General features: G+C 42.1%; 2 protein-coding genes across 2 annotated transcripts in view; both read left to right on the top strand.

Moving 5' to 3' along the window:
- The window catches only part of IGF2R (insulin like growth factor 2 receptor), a 56,922-nt gene extending 47,671 nt beyond the window's left edge, over positions 1-9,251 (top strand). The window contains exons 39-48 of the mRNA XM_066315441.1: positions 100-246; positions 380-614; positions 1,586-1,722; positions 2,544-2,658; positions 3,959-4,105; positions 4,508-4,692; positions 5,094-5,280; positions 6,312-6,476; positions 7,087-7,156; positions 7,554-9,251. Of these exons, the coding sequence (XP_066171538.1) occupies positions 100-246; positions 380-614; positions 1,586-1,722; positions 2,544-2,658; positions 3,959-4,105; positions 4,508-4,692; positions 5,094-5,280; positions 6,312-6,476; positions 7,087-7,156; positions 7,554-7,955 (1,790 nt within the window). The 3' untranslated portion in view covers positions 7,956-9,251. The remainder of the gene's footprint in view (positions 1-99; positions 247-379; positions 615-1,585; positions 1,723-2,543; positions 2,659-3,958; positions 4,106-4,507; positions 4,693-5,093; positions 5,281-6,311; positions 6,477-7,086; positions 7,157-7,553) is intronic.
- A 2,484-nt stretch (positions 9,252-11,735) lies between these two features.
- LOC136359111 (solute carrier family 22 member 2-like) lies at positions 11,736-22,202 on the top strand. Its single transcript, XM_066315440.1, has 11 exons — positions 11,736-12,252; positions 14,503-14,606; positions 15,596-15,750; positions 17,791-17,959; positions 18,937-19,051; positions 19,156-19,262; positions 19,379-19,593; positions 19,850-19,958; positions 20,332-20,444; positions 21,460-21,559; positions 22,053-22,202. The coding sequence occupies exons 1-11, from the start codon at positions 11,842-11,844 to the stop codon at positions 22,117-22,119; spliced, it is 1,665 nt and encodes a 554-aa protein (XP_066171537.1). The 5' UTR covers positions 11,736-11,841; the 3' UTR covers positions 22,120-22,202.
- The last annotated feature ends 1,578 nt before the right edge of the window (positions 22,203-23,780 follow it).

Below are 23,780 nucleotides of genomic sequence, written 5' to 3'. Positions count from 1 at the left end.
TCTTTAGTGCTGAAATACAGGCTTGGAATAAGGTTCCAAATATGGATATGCCTCCTATTCTACTGCATGTAGTTATGAAATGATACCTTTCCTTCTCAGTGACTGACAAGGGAGAGCTCTGTGTGTTCCCCTTCAAGTACAAAGGGAAGACCTATGAGAAATGCATTACAGAAGGGAAGAACAGGCCATGGTGTGCTACAACTGAAAATTACCAAGGAGATGAAAAGTGGGGATTCTGTAGTAGCAGTAAGTACTTCCTATAATTTATGTACAAGGATCTTAGCTAACACGGAGATTTAGCTGCACTAAAATCCATACATGCCTGCAAGCCTCTTGTAAAATATGCTCTCTTTTTTTTCTACAACCTTTCCCCTTACAGCAACTGCAAGAAAGGAATCTACCATTATCTTTACATGTGATGAAAATGCTGGTGTTGGGAGCCCATACCTTCTCAGTGAGACTCTTGGTTGTACTGTGACATTTGAATGGAAGACTCAAGCTGTTTGTCCTCCCAAGAAAATGGAGTGCAAGTTTGTCCAAAAACACAGGACATATGACTTGAGAATGCTCTCTTCCCTGACAGGATCATGGAACTTTTCCCACAATGGCAACTCGTGAGTAATGAGCAACTCACAGGGTGCAGCTTGATTATCAGTACAGTTGTAATGTGGCATTGTATATCTGTTTAGTTCCTGCTCAGTGTCTCAAAACTGTCAGTGCTTACTTAGCACTTAATATAAATAAAAAAAAAGCTGAGAAAGGAACCCATTTTATCTGAAGGGACCAAATAATCACATTCTTGATTTCACCCTTTCCATCTATTGGTAACCCATTTTAAAGGATTAATATGTCTAAACTAAAAGCTATTTAAAAGCTTTCTATTTAAACTGCTATCTTAAAAATGTCATTTCGCTGTTTAAATGCTGGTTTTTTGATTCTTCTTGAAGAAAAGTCCTAATTACTTAGCTGCTTTCCTTTAACTCAAATTTATAACTTATTTTTTGATATTTAACTGGGGCTTTTCACCCATATTCCTTGATGTATTAGCATAGTGGAAAATATGGATGTCAGGAAATAGTCAGCCTCTCCAGCCTCCCTCCTCCAGTTAGGAAATAGAAATGAACTGGCAAGGATGACAGCATCTAATTCTGAACTTACGACAAACTGTGGGGTAACAAAACTCTTCATTCATTCATCTTGCCAGCAGTTCTCTGTTCTAACATATCTGAGCTGGTGTAACTCCCAGGAGATGCTGGATTTAGGGTAGTGCTATAACTTTTATAAATGAAAAAGCTTTAGAACATTTCTTGACTCTTCCAATTTTTAGTTTGAACCTAGGTCAAAATTAACTAGTGACCTAATCTGGTAAATGATTAGTTATTTTTTTTTTTGTACAGTCTTTTACCTGAAAATGATAGAAGTAATCTGCCAAACCTTAGTACATGTCGTATTCTGTCAGCTAATTTGAGATTTAGTTTCTTGAAACCTGTCTCGCTTCCCATGAAGTTGCACAAATTTGTGTATCACCTCTTCGGTTTAGCCTAAATGGATATTAAAGAAGTTTTGTCTACCATGTTCTGCATAGATACTATGTGAACCTCTGTCAGAGGGTACACGAGGGACCCACAGGCTGCCCTGAAAGAGCCAGTATTTGCAGGAAAAGTGACAATGGAGATGTTCAAGTTCTTGGACTTGTTCACACGCAGAAGCTGAATGTGACAGGTAGAGTTATTTTTTGTTCTTGTAGAGAGCTAGAGATTAAAGGTTTAAATCTTACAGCCTGGCTGTAGTGGTTCTTAAATTATGCTGAAACCTTTATTTTGAAATATTTTTATCGGTGAATCTTCTGTTTAAAAATGAAAACAGAATGTTACCTTTAAGCCATGAGATAACACTGAAGCAAATAAACTGTGTTGCTGTTAAAGCTGTAAGAAATTAATTATCTATCCAAACATCAAGAAACCTTTTTATTGCAGTCAGGATACCCAATCACTGGTACAGGTTGTGGAATTTCCTACCTTGAAGGTATTCAAAAGCTGTCTGGACGTAGCTGGCTCCAGGTGACCCCGCTTGAGGAGGGGGTTTGGACCAGATGTCCTCCGGGGTTCCCTTTCAACCTCAGCCAGTCTGTGATTCTGTAGTTGTGAGAGGGGAAGTAAGTTTTGATCATCCAGTTTGGAAAGACTTTGGATCTACTAACTTCTTTAATTAAAGCAGCCTGTGAAGGATGAGTAATTGGCTCAACTCTTAGGAAAATGAATGAAAACCAATTTCAATTCTACTAAAGCTTCTAGTTTAAGGAATATTTTTTGAATTGGTGCTCAGGGAAATTTTCCATCCATTTACAAGTACAGACGTGTATTGCCTTGTGTTTTTTAAATGATCAGAATTTTGAATGCCTCAAATTACTGATATATGATATATATGATATATGGTCAATGCAAGGAAAAAGAATGCTGGAAGTAAGGAAGTCTAGGGAATGAGCAAAGGAAATTTCTGACAGCTGCTTACAAAAACCTTTCCTCACCATTTTTTTCTTCTAGGTGATACAGTGTATATTAGTTATTCCAGTGGGCAAGAATGTAGGAAAAATAAGAAAGTAACAACTATTATAGAACTGAAATGTGCAAGAACAGTTGGCATGCCCATGCTGCAGAGGTGAGTAATAAATTTATGTACCACTGATCTTCATGGCTGGTTCTTTTGTACCGCTCTAGAAAACCCTTAAATCTTGGGACAGGGACTGTCTGCTCTTTTGGACAGTCCCTAAAATAATCCATGGTCTGTACTTGCAAGCCATAGGGTCTTCTGGAGTTTGTGCAATTGTTCATTTCCATAAACATCGTATTTTATATTTATCTTAAATTTTCTGGGAACAAATTTAAGCATTCTGCTTCCAAATTAGATCTGACAATGGCTTAGATGCTGTTATTTTCAGTATCAGTAGCCAATGTCATTGTACAACCACTCTTAACTCTGTTTAAAATTTGTGTATTAAAGAACATTTTCTGTAGGGTGTATTTAACCAGAAGACCTCTAAAATAAGGTATATATGCATGATCACAAATACTAAGAAACCTTGGGGACTCTTTGCTTAGTCTTGATGCTATTAACTCTGTATTGCTTGAAGAATTAGAAAACTGAACAAAATGCTCTGTGTGAGTCAAAGAACTAGGTAGCAAAGTCTGACTAGCTGTCACGCTTTAGGAATGGTATTCTCTAATTCAGTGATCCCACTGAAACTACATGCTCCTTGTTCCCCCTTGCCCTTTCCAAAGGCTGGTGAGGACAAGTGGAGGTACAAAAGGCAAAGATCATGGGTTGAGATAACAATTTACTGGAAATCTGTAAATGAGATAAGAAAAGTAACAGTAACAATACCAATAACAGAGGAAGGAGTTGGATGATTCAAACAAGACAACAATACATAACTGCGGTCCCTCTGCCATCCTATGTTGGCCCTTCTCCCTGGAAAAGATGTCCTTCCCCCTGTCCCTGGCAATGAGGTGAGCTGGTGTAGAGTAACTTCTGGGTCCTGGCCATGGCCCTTCCTGTCTACTGCAAAAATATTGCCTGTTGTGGCTAGAATCAGGACACTAGCTTATACCTCTCCTGCTTAAATAAAAAGCAGGTTTAACATGCTGCAGAAAAGAAGCCTGATATGTTTGCTAGGTAAAATATATCAATAAAACCCTTTGATACACTATTGCAATTCTGGAATTTTCAGTAGGAAGTTCAGGTGCAGCCAGGTCTTCTAAAATCATGAAACTGCAGAGAAATCCAATATAATTCTTCAGGTAGCTTTTTTTGAGTGCTACTTGACTATTTTAGCTTATTCCTAGGTGTGATGCTTAGGACATTTGTCACATGGGAGTTAGCAGTTGTCTTTTCCTTTTCTCAGGATGCTAAAACTTGTTACTCTTTCCTGGAATCATCAGCTCTCTCTTTTATTTGGTAGGTTTGATGAAGAGAACTGTGCTTACTATATCACGTGGGACACACGTGCAGCTTGTGCTGTGAAGCAGCAGGAGGTAGAGGTGGTGGATGGAACAGTCATTAATCCTGCAACTGGGAAAAACTTTTCGTTAGGGAGTGTTTATTCCAAGTGAGTAAAAAACCCTCAAATGCCCCCCAAAACAACAGAATGGTAGAACTAGTTAACCTTTCTGGAGAAGATTGCTAAACTGTGTCATTTATCATAGCTGCAGAGCACACCATGTGATTCTCACAGTCAGTAGTTTGTATGAGCCACTGAATCATGCTTTTGGCTTCATATTACCTGAAACCTTTGGAGGTATTTACATGTTCACTCATACATTGATGGCAGTATAGCCAGAAAAATCTGCTTTCAGTGCTTGCTGAGGATTATATTTATGCTAAATATCACTCAGCTGGCTCTGGAATCAACCAGTGATAGCATCTACTACTGTTGCCAGTCTTATGTTTTGGGAATACCCCCAACCTGTGAGTTAAGACTTAAGAATAGATGTTTCCTCTGTTTCCTCAGGTTGTACACAGCTTCTGGTGATGAACGGACAAATGGTGATAAATATGTGTATCAAATTCAACTTTCTGGTATCACAAATTCAAGTTTCCCGGAATGCTTTGGAGCAAACATCTGCCAGGTGAAAACCAATGAACGGCGTGTTCGGAGAGTTGGTTCTGCCAGAAATGCCAAATATTACGTCGATGGTAAGTACGTGCTCACCAGGCAGAATGGCTTGATACTCTGTGAATTGCTTCATCAGAAAATAGTTCTTGGTTCATGACATCTGTGCTAATCTATTTCTGTAAAGCTATCCAAATCTGTCTAGCATAATTTAGATTTCTTTCTCTTTTTTTGCTGTGTAAGCTCTGTTGCAAGTATGGCTTTAATAGGGGTTAGGGCTTGACACTTGCAGACTGAAAGACTTGAAGTTGAAAGAATTTGGTAAAAACAATGCAAGATAGAAGACTTTAATCTCCTGTTTTCATCTGTGCTTGTGCTGCATAAGCAATGATTTTCTTTAGCTAGTTAGTTTTTTTCCAGGGTCTAGTGTTTGTGGATTGTTCTCAAGGATGACGTAAACGACAATTTTTTCTTCTCATTGTAGATGATGATTTGGATGTCATATTTTCATCTGACTCCAGATGTGGTAAAGATAAATCCAAGTTTGTATCTTCAACCGTTTTCTTCCACTGCAATCCAGACGTGAAGGAAGGCATTCCTGAGTTCCTCCATGAGACAGCAGATTGCCAGTATTTATTTACCTGGTACACATCTGCTGTGTGTCCATTAATGTGAGTAGCTGACTGTTTTCTGAAATCAGCTTTTGTCAGCACTTCTCAATGAAAGGCTTTTTTGTATTTATTTGTCACAGTGATTGGGGAAAAGGGAAAAGCTAAAAACGCAGTAGGCTTATAGATAAAGGGATGATCATGTATCCAGTGTTTGGCACACAACTATTAAATTAAAACTTGCCAAATTGATCTGGACCTAAAGCTAGAGAGGCACAGTGGGATTAATATCACTGTTTTCACTAAGTAAAACCTACTCTAGCTGACAGAACATGCAGTTTCATGTTACTGAGAGGAGCAAACAGTTTGTGGATGTGGTGTTTGGTCCTCCTTTCCTTGCTGTCTGGAAAACTTTGAAGCTGTGACAAAGACTGACCTTCCCCCTCTATCTGCTCACTTTAGCCTGGAATGGAAAATCATAACAGGTTTTCAAGGAACAATGAAGTATTTCTGCAATTAAATATGATCAGGTAATCTACTGATTAGTGAGGGGACAGTGTTGTTAAAAACAGTGTGTCTGTATCTAGATGCTTACAAGGTTCTTGACAGGTAGGCAGCCTCACTGTGAAAAATAGAGTGACTGTTTCTGGGAGTGTTTACTTTCTGGCTGCTAGCTTGAAAGCACAGGCAAACTCTTGGTTCTGATTTAAACCTATTGAGGGAATTTAGTGTGTGTAGTGCTGAAGTCAGATGAAAGGTAGATAATTTCTGTAGCTGTTTCAGCTTGCTCAAGTGCAGATTTGGTTCTAAAACAGCAGCTTTGTGTGGATAAGCTCTGGAGTGCTTAATTGTGCTCTGCAGTCTTAACTGTAGTTTCATGCACTATTTGATAGCATTCTGGGATGTAGGCACTGTACATATATATGTGTTTTTCAAGTTGTTTTTTACTTAGATGAAATCCCCTAAATGCAGTTCATACAGCTGTTAGATTGGAATGACACGATGGTGTGGCATGTCTTCTTTTAATCTGCTGTTTCTAATCCAGTTTAACAAAATTTATCAATAGATCATATCTTTTCAATTTGCATTGCTAGATCAACCAATGATCCAGGAAACAGTCAGCAACAGACAGATGAGGAGACCCAAATACATAAAGGTCTTTCAAGGAGAAGCCAGGCTGTTGGTGCTGTGCTTAGTGTTCTCCTGGTTGTTCTCACTGTATGTCTCATAATCCTGCTGTTCTACAAAAAAGAGAGGAGGTAAGAAATTATTAAGAGTCTTCAGAAGGTTCTTTGTCAGGACTTGATTTTCTGACAGAAATGAAAAGGAAATAGTAAACTTAAGAGATTTGGGTACTGTTTATCAGTTGTCAGCATCAACTATTAAACTGCTGGTCCTTCAAATTCTCCATTATTGTCTGAAGGCCCATGTAAAGAGGACTGGGGTGTACAGCTGAGTTGGTCTAGCCTCTCTTGTGGGCAACTGCTAATTGAGGAGCATAAAACAGTATGATAATATTGTTAGTATTTGATATCCCTCCACTTTCATGGAGTCAGGCTAGATCCATACAACAGGGTCAAGGAAAAAGTCCAAGTCTTGCTGTTTTTCTGCTATCCAGACAACTTTTGGGGTGTTTTTTCCTTAGATATAAAGGCCACAGAGGTTTCAGAACAGTCACCCTGAAGCTGTAGCAAGGGGGAAGATGTACATCATCCCAGAATGGATTTTGATAGAGTGGTTCAGGGTCGATGTGATAGTTCAAAGCTCATTTGTTGACATGCTTTTTATTGATGTTAAAAATCCAGTGAAGACAAGAGGGCTAATAAGTGGATATAGTGTTCCTAATGTAGTATTCTTTCCTTTGTATAGGGAAATTGTAATAAACAAGATAACAAACTGCTGTAGAAGATCATCTGGTGTTTCCTACAAATACACAAAGGTAATACAGTGACAAAATCAAATTTGTTTCTTGTCAAGTTTTCTTAATATGAAGCTTTTGTTAATACATAAATAGCCTCCTTAATTCTAGTTCCGTTAGTACATGGAAACCATATGGTGTGGCATCAGAAAAGCCACATAGCTGATATATATTATATAAATTTATATTGTGAAATGGGAAAGGAAGATAGAGTTGAAGAAATCAAGAGCAGTCCTTAAATCACCAAATAACATGTAACTGTACAAGAAGAGAGCAAAGTCTGTTTCAGCACAGTAAAAAGTGATGCTCTTGCTGTGTTTACTCTCTCACAGCTACCTTAAACCAAGGCATGTATGCTGTGGGGCCTGACAGCTGGGGAGATGAGTATGTGAGCATCTTCTCTTTTCTTTTCTTACAGATAAACAGTGAAGAAGAAGCTAATGAGAATGAGACAGAGTGGCTTATGGAGGAAGTCGCAGCACCAAATCCAAGAACTGCAAAAGGAGGGCAGGAGAATGGTCACATTGCTACCAAGTCTGTTACATCTGGAGCCCTTACCTCTCTCCATGTGGATGACCTGGACAGTGAGGATGAAGTGTTAACCATTCCAGATGTAAAGATTGAAACAGGAAGAGGACTAGACAAGACCAAGCACCCACAAAAGAAGCTACACAATTTTGGCAGTGATAACAAATCTTATTTACTGAATGGAAGAAAGGAAAGGAAAGCAATAGCCAAGCCAGGCCAGCAGCAGGCACAGAACTCTACAAATACAGCATCGTTTCATGATGATAGTGATGAGGACTTGTTGAATATTTAATAACCCCTCTTGTGCCTAATCAAATATATAGAGAGAGATTATATATAACGGGACAACATTTCCAACCAAATATGAGGACTTCAGCCTGAAAGATTTTTCTGAATTTTGCCTTTAACAAGAAACCATTCAAAAGGGAAGAAGAGAAAGATTTCTTGGTTGTTTACAATGATCTGTTCAGTAATGACTGGGTTTCTGATATCCAGTTGGCTGAGTTAGTTGACTCTCTCTAGCCAGGACACTTTTTTTTTTTTTTTTAAGTCTCAGCATAGATGTTAAATGCTTGCTTAAAAAAGAGAAACCTTTGAAAGGAAAGGATTAAGGCTCCATGAAGCCCCTGGCTTTTGAGACTCAAGTTATCTGACTACTATGGTTTTAACTCCTTGTATTTATTGATCCTCACTACTCAGGTTTGCTTAATAGTAACATGTTCTTCCTGCCGGCAGGGTATTCTTCTATGGGCTCACCCATTGTGAGACAAGGAAAAGTGTAACTTTAGTGTGTTGGGATGATTTGATGTAAATTTTGGAACTGGTCTAATTTATCCTGTAAATTTGAATATCCCTTCTAATTTAAACAGATCATTGGTTGAAAGGTGTAGACTGAAAGGTACAATTCTGTATAGCTTTAGCCTGAAGTGATTGCTATTCTTCGCATGTTTTGTTTTTTGTTCTTTTTTTGGTACTGGTCATATGACTGACTTCATCAGTATTTGCCTAAGCAGCTGAGAAGCACCCAAAGATTTTTTTTTTTTTCATTAATTATAGCTGGACTAGGCCAACTGCACAGAGAACCAGAGTTTTCAAGGATGTAGAGGCAGAGTTCCAATAATACAATCTGCACTACCCAGTTTGTCATCACCAAGAAAAACCCAAGGACTGGAGGAGCCCTAGTCTACATAATGCCTCTCTCTGGTATTAGTGTCAAGAAAATAAATTTGGGCCGATATTTTCTGATAGCCTCATTTCTAGTCCATGTGCTATGATTCTGGCCATGGTTATTGATTTGAAATGTTGCTGGTAATAAATGCAAGTCAGTTTTTCTCAAGCGGTTTTGCTCCTCTCCAGGTGTTTCCTAAATAAAATTATGGACAATGATACGGTTTCAAAGCATTGTACAAGAACATACATTGGTCAGAATTTTTTGAAACGTTTTGTTGTTCCTTTTGGCTGGCTTATTCAGTTTCAACAATGGTTTCTTTTTATAAAACCTCCATTTTGAATCAAAATAGTGTAATATAAAGTATTAAGCAATTTCAATAAAAGATATGAAGTGGGTATTCTAAACCCCACTTCTCAAGTCTGGAATCTTTCTTACAGTATTCTGTATGCTGCTCACCAGCCTGGTGAGACCCTTTCCTGCTGTGATGGTTCATACCTCAGTCGTGTCACTCAAAATGAGAACCAGTGTTTGATGACAAAGATCAGACTATGTAGGTAGGCCCTGGTGGTGTATTCTTTAATCACACTTTGGTTTTCTTCCTCTTGTATTGTTACCAGTGAAGGTATAAGTCAGTTTGGCTGAAGCTGCATCTTTTCAAACTTAAATCAGCATTTTTCATATTTATGATTAGGAGAGCTTGAAGAAGTGAGAGGCTTGATGGTGTATTTTTAATACTCTCTCTTATCATTACAATGGTTCTCTCAACGCATGTTGGAGGGTTCTGCTTCCCTTCCCCAGGTCATCAGGGCTGGCATTTTGGAATTGTTTGATCCATGGACCAACTGCATGACATCATTTCTCCTGTATAAAATCACATGGTCTCTTTGTTTGGGCTGTACCTAACAAAGCTTAGGTAGAACAGGGTTACTCTGTCTGGGAGTGCCTTTCTGAGCAATATCAATGATATAATTTGCATCTGACAGCAGTGAGTGACTTCACTGCCTGGTCTTGGAGCTATTACCCACTTTTAACCTAGGCATTTGTAAGTAGGCTGGCTGAATTTCACCTCATAGAGAGCTGCATGCATAAACCAGCTTCACCAGCTGTTTTTTTCAGAAGAATACTCAACTGTATTGAGGGAAGGGTTTTGGGCATAGCAGGGCCCAGATGAGTATGTACAAATGGCTGGACAGGAGCAGAAGCTCATGCGCCGCATGACTCCTTGGGAAGTGTCCCTGAGAAATCCACCTGCCTGGCAGAGTCCCACACAGCCCCCTTTGGGCTGGCTGCAGAGAGAAATGGTGGGAAACAGGGAAAACTGGCCCAGTCTGGATCGAAGTTTTGTAGTTCAAGGGAAACTTTTGCACACCATTACCAACTGTTTAAATAAAACTGTTGGAAAAGAAGTGATGTGAGGGGGTTTGGGGTGTGTTTTTAAGGTGCAGTGCCTTAGCTTCACCCAATTCCCAGGCAGGCTTCAGTTCCCTTGGCCCCAGCTGACTGCACACATCCTCCTGCTGAGGAAGGTTTGCAGGGGCTGGCTGAGTGTGATGACTGCTGTGCACTTTTGTATCCCTGTTCCTCTCCCCAGCTCTACATGGAATTCCTGCAGCTGGGGAAGCAAAGGTCTGGTGTGGGGTGGTGCTATGCTTTGGCTGAGGGTGATACAGCTGTGAGTGGCCAGGAGAGGAGGTCTTGTAAACTTGGTGTAGATGTTCCTGACAGAAGAGGATGAAGCAGGAGAGAAGGCACATCTGTGTGATGTGGGGAATGATCTTGGAGTGTTGGTCTGCAAAGCAGCTTTCACAGCTGCCCAGGCCAGTCTTGGTCTGTAGCTGATGAGCAGTGAGGCCAAGTTCTGTTTCAATGCCAGATCCGGAATGGCCTTATAAATTGTTTTTGGTGTTTTTTTGGTTTTTTTGGGTTGCTGTTTTTCTGCTTTTGTTTGTTTGTTTGGGGGGTGTGGTTTGTGGGGTGTTTGTTTGTTTGGGTTTTTTGTGTATTGCATCTTTAGGTTTTTTTTTTCCTTGACTCCTAAGCTATTCCAATTTCTTTCCAGACAATTTTTCACTTTTTTAATGTCTTTCAAGCATTACCTTCTCTTTCTGATAGAAGGCTGCTGTTGTCAGCAAAAGATATGGGAGTAGCTGGTATCTGTCCACAGGCACGGCAATGTACCACTGGAGCCTATTATAACTGCATTTATTTGAGGTGCCTGCAATGAAGTCTACCTAAAGTCGTATAGGTCTTCTGTGGTAAAAAAAATAGCTGTTTTGGCCATAGATACTGTATATTGTGGCTTTCCACAACTATTCCCACTGCAGGATTCTGTAGTGAATGTTTTTTTCTCTTCTGTATCACTGCAGAAATATGGTCTGGTGAAAACTGTGTTCCCTGATAAAGGTGGGGAGAGGATTTCCTTGGGAATGGAAGAGTGTGGAGGGTGAGGGGTGAGGCACACATGATATTGGAGTTTTCAGGAAAGCTGATCCCTTACTGCTATATGGCTCTCTGTATAGACACTTCTTTTTCAGAGTGTACCCACCTATTTTTTACAGATCCTGTTTAAGAGGCTTTGCTCACATGTGGTGCCCAGCCATTCTGCACTAAACCCATGTGTTGCTTGTATGTTGGTAGAATTTTCCATCTATGTTTGCTCCTTAAAAATGTCTATTATTTGAGGAGCTGACTTGCCTAATTTAAAAGTAACCCCAAAATCCCCAAGAAAAACTGAAGGGCTGTGGCCCATAGGGGCTTTTCCAGAGAGCAGGAATGTATAAGTACTCTAATTAGGGGTTAAAGGCAAATTCTCCCTGGGTGAATTAAGGTCTGATTTCAAATGAAACCTGAAAAATAGGGCTTGCAACATGTAGTTTAATAATTTATAGAGTTAGTCTTGACTTTTGGTCAAATATCTTTGTTACTTAAGTAGCTTTGCTGCCAACTAAAAATATTAGTGCTGCGGAGAAGACCTAGTTGAGGTTTTTGAGGTGGTTTTGATACCAAAATGCCAACCCTAGATGACATTTTAGAGCACGTTGGAGAATTTGACAGGTTCCAGAAGCAAACCTTTTTTGTCCTATGTTTGTTATCTGCTTCCTTCACCCCAGTGTACGTGGGGGTCGTCTTCTTTGGGTTCATCCCCGAGCATCGGTGCTCCAGCCCCGGGGTGGCTGAGCTGAGCCAGCGGTGTGGCTGGAGCCTGGAGGAGCAGCTGAATCACACAGTTCCCGAGTGGGATGGCCACGGGGCCAGCTTCAGCAGCCGCTGCAGGAGGTACGAGGTGGACTGGAACACAACAGGCATCAGCTGCACCGACCCCCTGGGCAGCCTGGCGGGCAGTGGGAGCGCCGTCCAACTCGGGCCCTGCCAGGATGGCTGGGTCTACGACTCCCCAGGGAGCTCCATCGTCACAGAGGTAAAAACAGCCCCCTCTGCCCTGTCCCCTCTGTTACAGTCAAGGTGAGGGTTGGAGGAGAGGGTCGGTGGAGCCTTGGCTGTGTTAAAATATCCCCTGCTTACCTGGAGAAGGGATTGTCTCTTACGGTGAACTTGCGCTTGGGGGTGTACAAGTCATCTTCCCTCTGTCCTTGCTGTGAAGTGTTGCCTTGGCTGCTCAGGAGGCTTATATCTCCAGCTGGGGAGCAAACCATATTTCAGCAAATAAATCCCCAGGTAGGTAAAGTCCAGTTGTGAATGAAATTCCTGTCACATGAGAGGTCCGATTGGTGAAGGTGTGTAAACAGTGCAGCTAGCGGTGCTGCAAACAAAACAGGCCAATGCAAAGGTCTTCTTTCCCCCACCCCCTTTTTTCTTTTTTTTCTTTTTTTTCTTTTTTTCCTTTTCTTTTTTCTTTCTTTGGTTTTTTTGGGGGGGAGGGGGGTGGTGTTTGGTTTTTTGGGGTTTTTTTGTTTGTTTGTTTTAATAAAGAAAGTATTTTAAAGTTGGTTTTAAATAAAAATGAATGGCAGTCAGTGTGGGGAAATTTATTCCTTTTGAGGAACTGAGGCGTCCTGCAATTAAACAGCTTAAGTCAGGAATAAACTGTAAAAAAACCAATGACTTTTGTGTTCTCAGAAGGAGTGTGAATAAACTGAAAGTGGTAAGCTACTTGCTGTACTTTAGCAGTTTGGGTGCTTTAATTTTAGGATTAAACCAGAACTGGGATGACAAGCTTGATCTCATCACAGAAAGTTTCACCAAATGTTTAGAGGTGATCAGGATTTTTTCCCCCATATGTCTAACACAGGAGCAGTTGAAATCTCTGCTGTGGCAACTTCAACATTCATAGTTTTGTAAGAGATTGGCGCTAGATGTAAGGGATTGCACTCTAAGTGTACTGCTTTCAGCAAGTTACATGCTGTGAGGCATGAAAGTGAGGAAGTCACCCTCCAACACAGGGTGACCCAGGACTTCTGTGCAGCAGCTCAGCAGGCACATCTCATTGGAAAAGCCTCCAGAAAATCCTGAGGTCCAGATGCCCCAACATCATCTCCTGAGGTTGTGGGAAGCTGAGCACTTGCAGTCTGTGTGGGCTCATGCAGTCATGTTCTCACATCAGTTGTCTCCCCTTTCCTGCTGAAGGGGGTGCGAGACCAGGCCCATGGACCTCTTCCTTCACAGGATAACCAGATATGTCACATAACTCCACATTTTGTTAATGAGTTCCTGATTGTGACTGTTTCTGTGAAACTTCTCAGGCTCTGTTATGTTGTTCCCTGCTCTGATAGCTAAGAAAAGGAAAGGACAGTGCAGTGTAAACTGTGTTATTTCAAAGGAAAGGTTTGCATATGGAAGAACATCCTCATGGGAAAGTCCCACAGAGCATCAGAACAAATATTTGATTTTGTGTTAATTATGGATGAATAGATTCAATTAAACCCAGCTACCAGGAAGAAGGGAAGGGATTCTCAGTCATATTAGGAGAAGTTATTGCACAAACTTTTTCTCTGGTAGCTTTTATGTTTTTCTACAAGTAAGATAGGAGAAGACTAGATGGCAAATGTATGTGGGTACTTATGTGGTATAAAGCTTGGCCCTGGATAAAAAATATCTGTTCCCCAGGTGCACACAACAGCATAGTTTAGCTAAAGACCAGAGCAGAGAGAAATTGCTGTGGCCTTGGGGCAGATGTAGATACTTCCACCCTCCTCCAGAAGGCCAGTGCTCCATGGGATGTGGGACAAGGCAGGCTCCTGAAAGCATCTAAGATGCTTTTAGTAAGAACTTCACACTTAGTCCTGAGTGGTCTGTGGGGACTACTCTGCCATGCCTGGGTATGAGGCAACAAGAACTGCTTAGAAATGTTCACCATCAGCCACAAAAAAAAGCTGTTTGGAAACTTGGAGTGGTCATCAGCTCCCTGCTGATTTGATCGATGAGGGCCAACACAGGTTTGGATGCCATTTTTGACAGCTAATAACTCACTTATGCTCTTTGCAGAAAATAGAGATCAGACATGAATGGGAAATTCCAGCAAACTCCTCAAGGACTTGTTCCAGTTTTTAATGTTGGACAATTAGTTAAGTTGGTAGGATTTCTGTGTGCTGACAAAACAGACATTGACCCAGAAACAAGTTTAAATCTTTAACTGAAGTGAAGGAGAGTTGTGGATATGAGCCAGCTCCTCATTTCACTCCCCTGTCTCTGACTCTGGTTGCTCCTTTAGTTCAACCTGGTGTGTGAGGACTCCTGGAAGTTGGATGTCTTTCAGTCTTCTGTGAATGCTGGGTTTTTTATTGGCTCCCTAAACATTGGCTACATTGCAGACAGGTATGTGTGGGCTGACAGCAAAACCCTCTGACCTCCCTTATCCGTGTTCAGCACCCAAACTTAGATAAAAGTTGTGCAACCAGTACCATCTCTGCTCCTCTGAAAGTAAACTGAACATCCCCTGGATGTTCAGTTGCATCATGAGCCAGTATCCTGCCTTGTAGGTTGTACCTGCTGGTTAGCACAGATTTGCTCAGCGAGCCCTGCAGAGCCCACAAGGACTATTTTAGATTTGTACACCCCAAACTTCCTACTGTGCCACATCAGAGCAGTAGGTGTTAACCAAAGCCAGGAAATGCTGATGGTTTGTGTCTCCCACTTAATCTGTTGAACTCTGTGTGGCTGCAGCTTGGAAACATTTTGCTTCTTTTGGAGAAGCTTAGAAATATTTGGCACGGATTGCCAGATGTGTACAGCAGCAGTCACTGTGAAAAAAGCAGGCAATCCCTCCCTGTTCAGAGCCAGCAGAGTCAGACTCCCTGGCTCAGGCACCTGGGGTTAAAGGCAAACAAATTCCAGTACAGGAGGGCCCATTTCCCCCCTTGCTCCCCTTCTGCCTGGGACTATTAGTACAGCACGCTCTGAGCTGCTCCAGCTGCAAAATGCAGCCCACTCACAAGTAGATCCATATGTTACTAGTATTTTAAAGGTTAAGGTTGTGGTAAATAAATACCCTATAAATCAGATGCATGTGGAAATATCAGAATCATCATATTAACCCATGCTTATTTTTCAGTCCCAATGTAATATATGTAAACATGGGACTATTCTTTTTTTTCCTGGAAGTTTTTGTGGAATTGCTGAGGAACTGGCACAGTAACTTTTCATGGCATAGAAAAGCAGGTGAGTAATGGGCAAAGAAAAATAGGATGTCTCTATTTTGCATAGCAAAATTGGGTTGTTTTCCCCCTGAAGATATACAAAGCTCTTACTAGTAAAATGCTTCTATGACTAGTGATTTGCTTCATGCCTATCATTTTCCAATGCAGGTTTGGCCGTAAATTTTGCCTTTTAACAACAATTCTTGCAAACGTTGTGTGTGGAATCCTTCTGGTCTTTGTGCCCACCTACCTGTGGATAGTCATCATCCGGTTCTTGCAAGGGCTGGTCAGCAAGGGCTGCTGGACTGCAGGCTACATCCTGGGTAAGTTCAGGACCTTCTCCCAGGAGCAAGACTAGCTGCAGAAGATGAAGGAACAAAACTCAACTCCAAAAAACTTGAAAAAAAGGCACCATTTAAAAAATGCCTCCTACGATGTTTCATTAAGGAGTTTTCTCCCTCTTTGACTTCTCGGGATGTTTTCAAGCACGGCCATTAGGGAGAAACAATAGTAGCCTTCAGAGCTTGAGCAAATGGTGATATATTAGGGCTCTTGCCTGGAGTTAGGCTTTCCCCTAATTTTGCAGATCACACTTGCAGATCTGTCTGGGCCACATGGCTCTTCTTCCTTCCATCAGGCTCTGGCTGGGGAAGGTGACCAGGCAGACACAGCCCCTCCTGCCCTGATAGAGGAGGCCATTAATGAAGCAGGCAGAGGGTGGGGAAAACTTGAGACATTTTTATGACACAAAGAGCATTAAAGGGCAAACAGAGGCTTCAGAACCTAAACCTAACTGAAGAACAGCATGCACTTGCTGATAACAGGACAAGGTGTTTGTGTACCTGTGGATATCCACTGGGCTGAGCAGAGGCTATGGAGGGGCCAGCCTGTGTGGCTGCTGGTGAGACACAGCTGTGCAGCCAGGCTGGGTCTGAGGCCACCTCAGGACCACTTTCTGGTTCAGGGTAGAGCTGCCTGGGACTTCTCTGGTTTTTCTGGAGTGGAGTTCAGTCTCTTGTCTAAAATACCCAACTGCAAGCATGAGTATTTTAAAAGCTGACCAACAGAATCTTAACTGGGTTAGGGTGGCAGGTCTACCAGATATCTCTGAGAAGTGCAGTCCATTGTGGTAGTAAAAATGTACAAGTCAGTGCCCTAAACTTCCATTAAGTCTTTCACTGTGGGCATCTTGCTAATTCAATTATCCAGATGTCTGATATAAATAAAATAAAACCACCTATCCCATGGTCCAGACTGTCTTCTGCTAAGACACGATTATTCCTTCCTGTGCATTTCTGTATGCTTGCTTGGCCTCTTAAATCTTTTCCTGGCACACATGAAGTCTCCATCCCTTCTGGGGAACTTTAAGCTGTTTTAGAGCACAAAGTTCTTTTCAGGACAATGATTTGCCCTATCCTGATATTTTCTCTCTGTTACATCTTGTTACTGCTGAATTCACTTGAAACTCTCTTACAAAAAAGATCCTGAACCAGCCCCAAAGCTTCCTTAAATTTGTTCTTCTTCCTAAGGGTGGCCAATACTGAATATCTAGGGAAGTATACTAGGACAGAACAACCTTGTTATCCTGCTCTGCTGGGGCACTTGTCTACCCTTCAGCTGCTTTTGGCTCAGTTGTGCTGAGCCTGAGGAGATGTCTTTGTGCATCATTTGTCAGAGCAGCACTAGCTAATCTGTGGTTCCAAACCTCAGTAGTTAATTTGGCTGCTAATTAGTTCCTTACTGTTCTTTGTAATAAGTTTGCTTTCTTTAAGTCGCACAACTGGATGCAAAATGTTGAGTGTGCTCATGCCTGTCTGCTGGAATAGCTGCTTTTGACTCCTTATCGACAAGACTTAATGTGTGGGTTTGTGCTGTGGTGTGGAGTTGCAAAGTGCAGATGATTAATGATCCCACCTGACCCAGGAGCTCTGTGCCATCTTGTGATACAGGTTTTCCTTATGTACTTGGAGTGAGATGCAGGCTGAAAGCCTGTGCTTTGACAACAAAATATTCAGCCTTTTTGTTGGGTTGGAGATATTATGTAAGTAAGTCAGCACTAGATTTCACAGCAAACTCTGCCTGTGCGCTTTGATGAATGCTTGATTTACTCTGAGATCTCTGCAGCAGAGGACATTCCTGGGTATCTCAGGCCAGTGAATGCTAGCAGCAGTGTTCTCTTCTCTGCTGGAGTTTGGTGCCAGAAAAGGGAACCAGGGGTTTTGGCTGGAGGCATCATGCCGGGAAGCCCGTGATTACCAAGGTTTCTCCAGGGTGTTACCACGGTGTTGGTGCTCCAGTGTCCCCCAGCAGGTTTCTGCTGCGTGGGGCACCCCGGCCCTCACTGTCCTCGTGCACGTTTGCAGTGACAGAAGTGGTGGGCCCGCAGTACAGGAGGACGGTGGGGATCCTCTACCAGGCCGCCTTCTCCGTCGGGCTCCTGGTGTTCGACGCCATCGCTTACGCCATCCCTCACTGGCGCTGGCTGCAGCTCACCGTCACCCTGCCCACCTGCTTCCTCCTGCTCTACTACTGGTGAGTGCCTCCCGAGGTAATTCTGCCCGCCACCCAAAAAACCCGGCTGCTCCTGCTTCCCAAGGCTGGATGCTGAGAGAGGCCGGCAGCTCCTTTCTGGTGTGCACACCTCAGAGAGGAGGTTCCTAGCAAAAAGGAGAGGGAAATAGGACCCCTCGGTGACTGAGATCTTGTTGAATCCCAGGCTGTACACCTCACCTGACCTTGCGTTTAAAAAACAGACTACTTGGACAAACACTGGGGGAAAATCAGATTAGTATAATTTATTATTTTCTTTAAGCAATTCATAAATTAAATTAGGTACCTTGGCATAACTTGTCATAAGTTTGTCTTGCACTGAAAATATGCTTATTGACAGATCGCATAATGCTAACATAACTGTAACAGGTTGTTAGCATGTTCTTTTAAGGCAGAAAAGTTGTAGGTTTTTGTGGTCCAACTGAAAAAAAGCACTTTCGTACTCCTTCATTTTACTTTTTCCTCTTTTCAAATGATACATTTTGGTTTGAGTGCTTTGGATTTGAGAAATTGTTTGGATGGTTCAAGAGGTCAGGAAGAATAGAAAGAAATTTGTTGCCTTCCTTTTTTCATATTTTTGAATTGGTAAGGCAGTTCTAACTTAATTAGTACTTCTTAACCTGTATTGGCAGAAGTGAAAAACAGCTCCCTAAGAGGAGCTGGTTTGTGGTGAATGGGATGGATGAGAGCGCTATTCTCACTCAAAGCTTCTCTCTGATTTATCTTTAGTAAACTCCTCTTTGACTAAAAAGCCTGTTAGCCTCAAGTGTTCCTCTTCCAATCTCAGTCACGGGATATACTACTTTTCCTGACCCCCCCAAAAAAAAAAAAAAAAATATATATATATATAAAAAAATCCACCTACCTTTATTTAATCCCTCCAAAGTCTCCACTCATGGGAGAATAGATAGGCTTAGGCTTCATGTTTTGCTGTATAATGGCATCCACTCTCATTGTAGGTGCCTCCCAGAGTCTCCCAGGTGGCTGATATCTCAAGGAAAAAATGACAAAGCTATGAAAATTGTCAGAGATATAGCTAAAAAAAATCAGAAAAAGATGCCTTCCCATTTTGAGGTAAGCTCAAGGTTTGCTTGTGCATGTAAGTAAGCATCATGACAGCACCTTGCATCAGTTCCTCCCAGAGAAATTTAATGTACTCTGTACTGGCTCTTCCATAGGATATTAAATTTGAAGAGGAAGATTGTGGAAAGCAGAGTCCCTCACTGATGGACCTTTTCAGGACACCACAGATAAGAAAAAACACAGTCATTTTGATGTACAACTGGTAAGAATATAACACTAGAGAGATGATTTTGGAGCTATGGATTTGAAATCTCCATCAGGACATGGATGTCTGTTCTCTTACTACCTAACAAATCCAGGATGCTCTTCTCTGCCCAGGTTCACGAGCTCCATCCTCTACCAGGGGCTCATCATGCACATGGGAATGGCTGCTGACAACATGTATCTGGATTTCCTCTATTCTGCACTTGTTGAGTTCCCAGCTGCCTTCATCATCATCATCACTATTGACCGTGTCGGGCGGCGCTACCCCTGGGCTGCCTCAAACCTGGTGGCTGGGGCTGCCTGCCTTGCCACAGCCCTCATCCCGGAGGGTAAGTCAGCTGAATGAAGCCCTCTGGGGGCTTCCCACCCTGTCCTCTGGAGCCTCCATGCTGCTTTGTGAGGGTCCCCTTGCTGCTGCCTTTGCGGTCCTCACCGCTCCCGTTCCCTCCCTCACACGGGTGAAACGAGGTCCCTTAAAAACATCAACTGACATGGGATGAGATGTCCCACAAAATAGCAGGTGCCAATTAATTCAACAGTGTTAAATCACTGGACTGCTTTTAAATGAATGTATTTTCTCTACAGACATACATTGGTTAAAAGTGATTGCAGCTTGCATTGGGAGAATGGGAATTACAATGGCTTTTGAAATGGTTTGCTTTGTAAACACAGAACTGTATCCAACTTACATCAGGTAGGTGCCTCCTCTTCCCAGTTGGTATTTGGCCTGGAAACAAATAGTTGAGGCTGCTGTGTATGCTATGTTTTATGCTAAATTAAGTTATCCTCAAATGTGTCAGAACTACACAGGTGCTGTTGAACATAAAGTGAAGCACAATTAAAATGCCTTAAAAAGATGGCTTAATAAAGAAAAGAAATGTACTTTTAGACAAGGGGAAACTTACATAATTGAAATAAAGGGAAAATTTGGGAGAACCAGAGTGGATGAGGGTTCTGAGTTTCCACACAGTGCCTGGATTCATCCTGTCTGAGGGTGAGAGTTGTGATCCATCCATTTCCAGCTGCAGTACCCTGACACTGACATGATCCCTTTGCTGCCAAACCAGGAATCTTGGGGTGATGGTTTGCTCCTCTTTGTGTGATATTGGTGGAGTCATCGTCCCATTCATTGTCTACAGACTGGCGGAGATCTGGCACGATCTGCCACTGATTGTCTTCAGTAAGTGCCACCCGACCTCCTTGCCCACCCCTTCCAGGTGCAGTGGGGGACCCAAGTTCAAAGGGAGGGGAGAGCCACCATCACAGCTGCTTTAAGTTCAGCAGAAGCCCCTTGCTCTCCACAAGGCCTTAGCCTTCTGTTTATGACAAGTTGGAATTTGTTTATGCACTCATGTCTCCCTTGACCCTCTGATTTCTCCTTGCATTTTAAAGGAAGTTAGAGTCGAATACATGTTTGACAGATGGCATAGAGCTCAGAAAAATTTTGATGAGCTTAATATTTGATGGATTTAAAGCTGATATACTGCTCTGCTGTGAGTTATATTGTCTCTGTCCAGCAGTCAAACTGTAGAATTTCATGTAATTGCCTATTTAATGGAATAGAAGTGTGGCTGTTATGCTTCAGCTTTTCTGACATTTTGTTAACTGGTTCTTCTACAGCTGTTTGGAAAGTGGCTGGTAAATAAATGCAAGAAAAGTTTTGAAGACTGAACTCTCAGGTCAGGGCCTGTAACACTTTTATGAATCAGGTCAGCGCAGTATTTATAGAAAAATACCTTGAATGGTAATATGCATATTTTAACAGACAGGACATCTAGAAGGGCACTTAGTAGATTTAAAATACATGCCAAACATGTGAAAACTTGTACAAGTTTCAGGAGAATTGATCAAATTGCTTAGAAGATAATACCTTGTGTATACAATTTCTAATCTTAAGTGAATAGCATAAAGATAGAATGTGATTCCTGGATGCTCTAGCACTGAGAAGAGCTCTTTCCTCTATAAAGGAATGACCTGTCCAGTTTGAGGTGTCCTAGTTCATGCATAACTCACAAGAGGACTTGGCTTGGTGCTGTCTCCACAGGGCAGCTGCATTCTCCAGTTTTGCATATAGAGATGTGAGGTGCACATCTTGTATAAAAAACAAAACAAAATTCCATTGACAAGTCCATTCTGTCTGGCAGTAGCAAGTGGTTGATAAATGCTTACAAGATCTTTGTGCCTCTGTTTTGAAGCTGTGCTTGGTTTGATTGCGGGTGGATTGGTGCTGCTTCTGCCTGAAACCAAAGGAAGAGTTTTGCCTGAAACTGTGGAGGACGTTGAAAACTTTCACAAGTGAGTCATGATGATGAATTTGTAGCCATTTTCACTTGAAATTGGGCAAAATCCCTGTCCGGAGGGAATCCCAGGGGTTACTTGGCCGCCTTGTTTGTTCCCAAGGATTTGCTGGGTAATTTCCAGACTCTCACTGGACAGATTCCAGACCTTTTACCCCATGTCTACCTAGACATCTTGAAAACAAGTAGCCTAGGTCTTTACTGGCCTGTGAATAGCTGCACTAGTCTCTAAAATGTGCTGCAACACCATTATAAATGGTATTTGGGTTAAAAAAAACCCTTAACTATTGAACAGAAAAAGGGCAGTCTTGATAGCAGCTTCACATGTGGTGCATGGAGCACCAGTATCTGCTGAGGAGCCAGAGCAAACCTAAGGGAATATATATGATAATTTTGCTGGGGCCAAGGCAGAGCAGGTGAAGAACTTGAAGTTAGCTGCTCCCCGAACAACTTCATTCCTGGCTGATGTTTATGTTTTATTACTCTTGCAGGCAAAGTGCTCCAAAGGCCAAAAATATCTATCTCTATGTCCAAGGATCAGAAGTAGCACGTGGCTGAAGAAGGTGTAATTCTTGCTGGGTACTCTGCTTTAGGGCAGTAGCATGGAAATACCATTTAGAATAAATACCCTCACAAAAAGCCTTGCCTGTATTATTTCAATTTCTATGCATGTCCTTTATTTACAGTGTTTGGGGTTTTCTGGTGGGATTGTCCCTATTGCTGCATAGCTGTTTCCTGCTCTGTAAACTAAGAGAAACTTATTTTAGGGCTGGGAAATTTTTGTACCAGCTGTGTGGACTTCAATGTGGACTTCAAGAGGTCTTGAGTATGGTGGGATTTATACCAACAAAACTTTGCAAATCTCGGTAAAGTTTGACTTTGTTGGTTTTTCTTAAGAAGAGGCAGCACAGGATAAGAGATTTATCTCCATTGTAGAATCAGGTAAATACAAACATGATTCAGTTGTGTGACAACTTGCACAGAGTTTTTAGAAAATTGATTTTTTTTTCTGCTATTTAATTGGCTACTCACAAGGATGGGCATGTTGCAACTCCAGAGCATGAGGAAGAGTGCAGGAGAGAAACACTCATAGTCCTTCAAAAGGTAATAGCATTACAGACATGCTCTGAAGGGGTATTCCTTTGGAGTGAGCTGGGTTCAGGCTTGGGGATTTGCAGAACCCTGACCAAGGATCCTGTGCATCAAGGAGAATCAGGAACAGCACTGGGTCTTCCAGGAAATACCCAGCATCTTCAGAAATTTCCTAGTCCATCCTGTTGAACGACTGTAACAGGCCTGTTGTTGCAGGACAAAACAGGGACAGTGGTTCTGTGGCTCCCCTTCTCTGTGTTGCTGGTTCCTTTCTGCTGGAGCACACTGGTTTTCCATAGGGATACTGTGAGCAGGGTACAAGGTACCTCTGCCCATTGATAATCAGCTGCAGGGAGAGAATCCACAGCTGAACAAGACACTGCTGGACTCTAACCGACAGGGTGAAATTCCTCCAGGATTGCATCCCAGTGACCTTGCACCTGCTGTCAACTGCCCTGAGCCTCAGTTAATGTTCAGTGTGGCCATGAGGGCCTCCAAGCCAGGGAAGCATGTTGTGCAGTGAGGCAGGGCCATGGCAAAGTTGCCCTGGGAAGAGTAGGGACAGATCAGGAAGGACATGACATGACTTTGGCCCGGACAGTTGCAAAACTAATATTTGTTTCAGGGTCAGAGGGGAATAAGCTTGTCCTGAGAGGGCAAGAGGAACAGTGGGGGTGTAATTGTGTGTCTGGTAGAGCTGATGTTCTGCTGTGGTTGCAGACAAGTCTCTGCTCTGCACAAAAAAAACCCCAAAAAACCAAACCCCTCAAAAAACCAAAACCACAACCCCCCCCCCAAAACCAACAAAACCAAAACCCCCAAACCAACAACAATAAAACCCCCCAAACAAATAAACAAACAAAAAAAAATACCCCAAAACAAAACCACCACCAAAAAAACCCTGTCAGAATTTCTGACTTACAGTTCTTTGATATAAAACCTGTTGAAAACTCTGCAGATAGAAAATGGGGGCAGTAGCAACAAGTCAAGCAAAGCAAAGAGAGATGAATAAACTAGTAACTACAAAAGCTGAGTCCCAAGACCCTTGCCCATCATGCTGGTGATGGTATTTATTCCCATAAGCACTGATACTGCCCCAGCAGGAGCTACAGAGCTGGCAGGCTCTG

Source organism: Sylvia atricapilla, chromosome 3 (assembly GCF_009819655.1).
Source record: "Sylvia atricapilla isolate bSylAtr1 chromosome 3, bSylAtr1.pri, whole genome shotgun sequence".
NCBI lineage: Eukaryota > Metazoa > Chordata > Aves > Passeriformes > Sylviidae > Sylvia > Sylvia atricapilla.
The sequence above is the reverse complement of the archived record's forward strand: the minus strand, read 5'-3'. Positions and strand labels throughout refer to the sequence as shown.

Excerpts from the sequence above, each read along its gene's own strand:
- LOC136359111 (XM_066315440.1), top strand. The coding sequence starts at position 11,842 with ATGCCAACCCTAGATGACATTTTAGAGCACGTTGGAGAATTTGACAGG. Across the intron at positions 12,253-14,502 it reads GGAGCTCCATCGTCACAGAG|TTCAACCTGGTGTGTGAGGA; the intron begins GTAAAAACAGCC and ends TTGCTCCTTTAG. Across the intron at positions 19,052-19,155 it reads AGATGCCTTCCCATTTTGAG|GATATTAAATTTGAAGAGGA; the intron begins GTAAGCTCAAGG and ends GCTCTTCCATAG.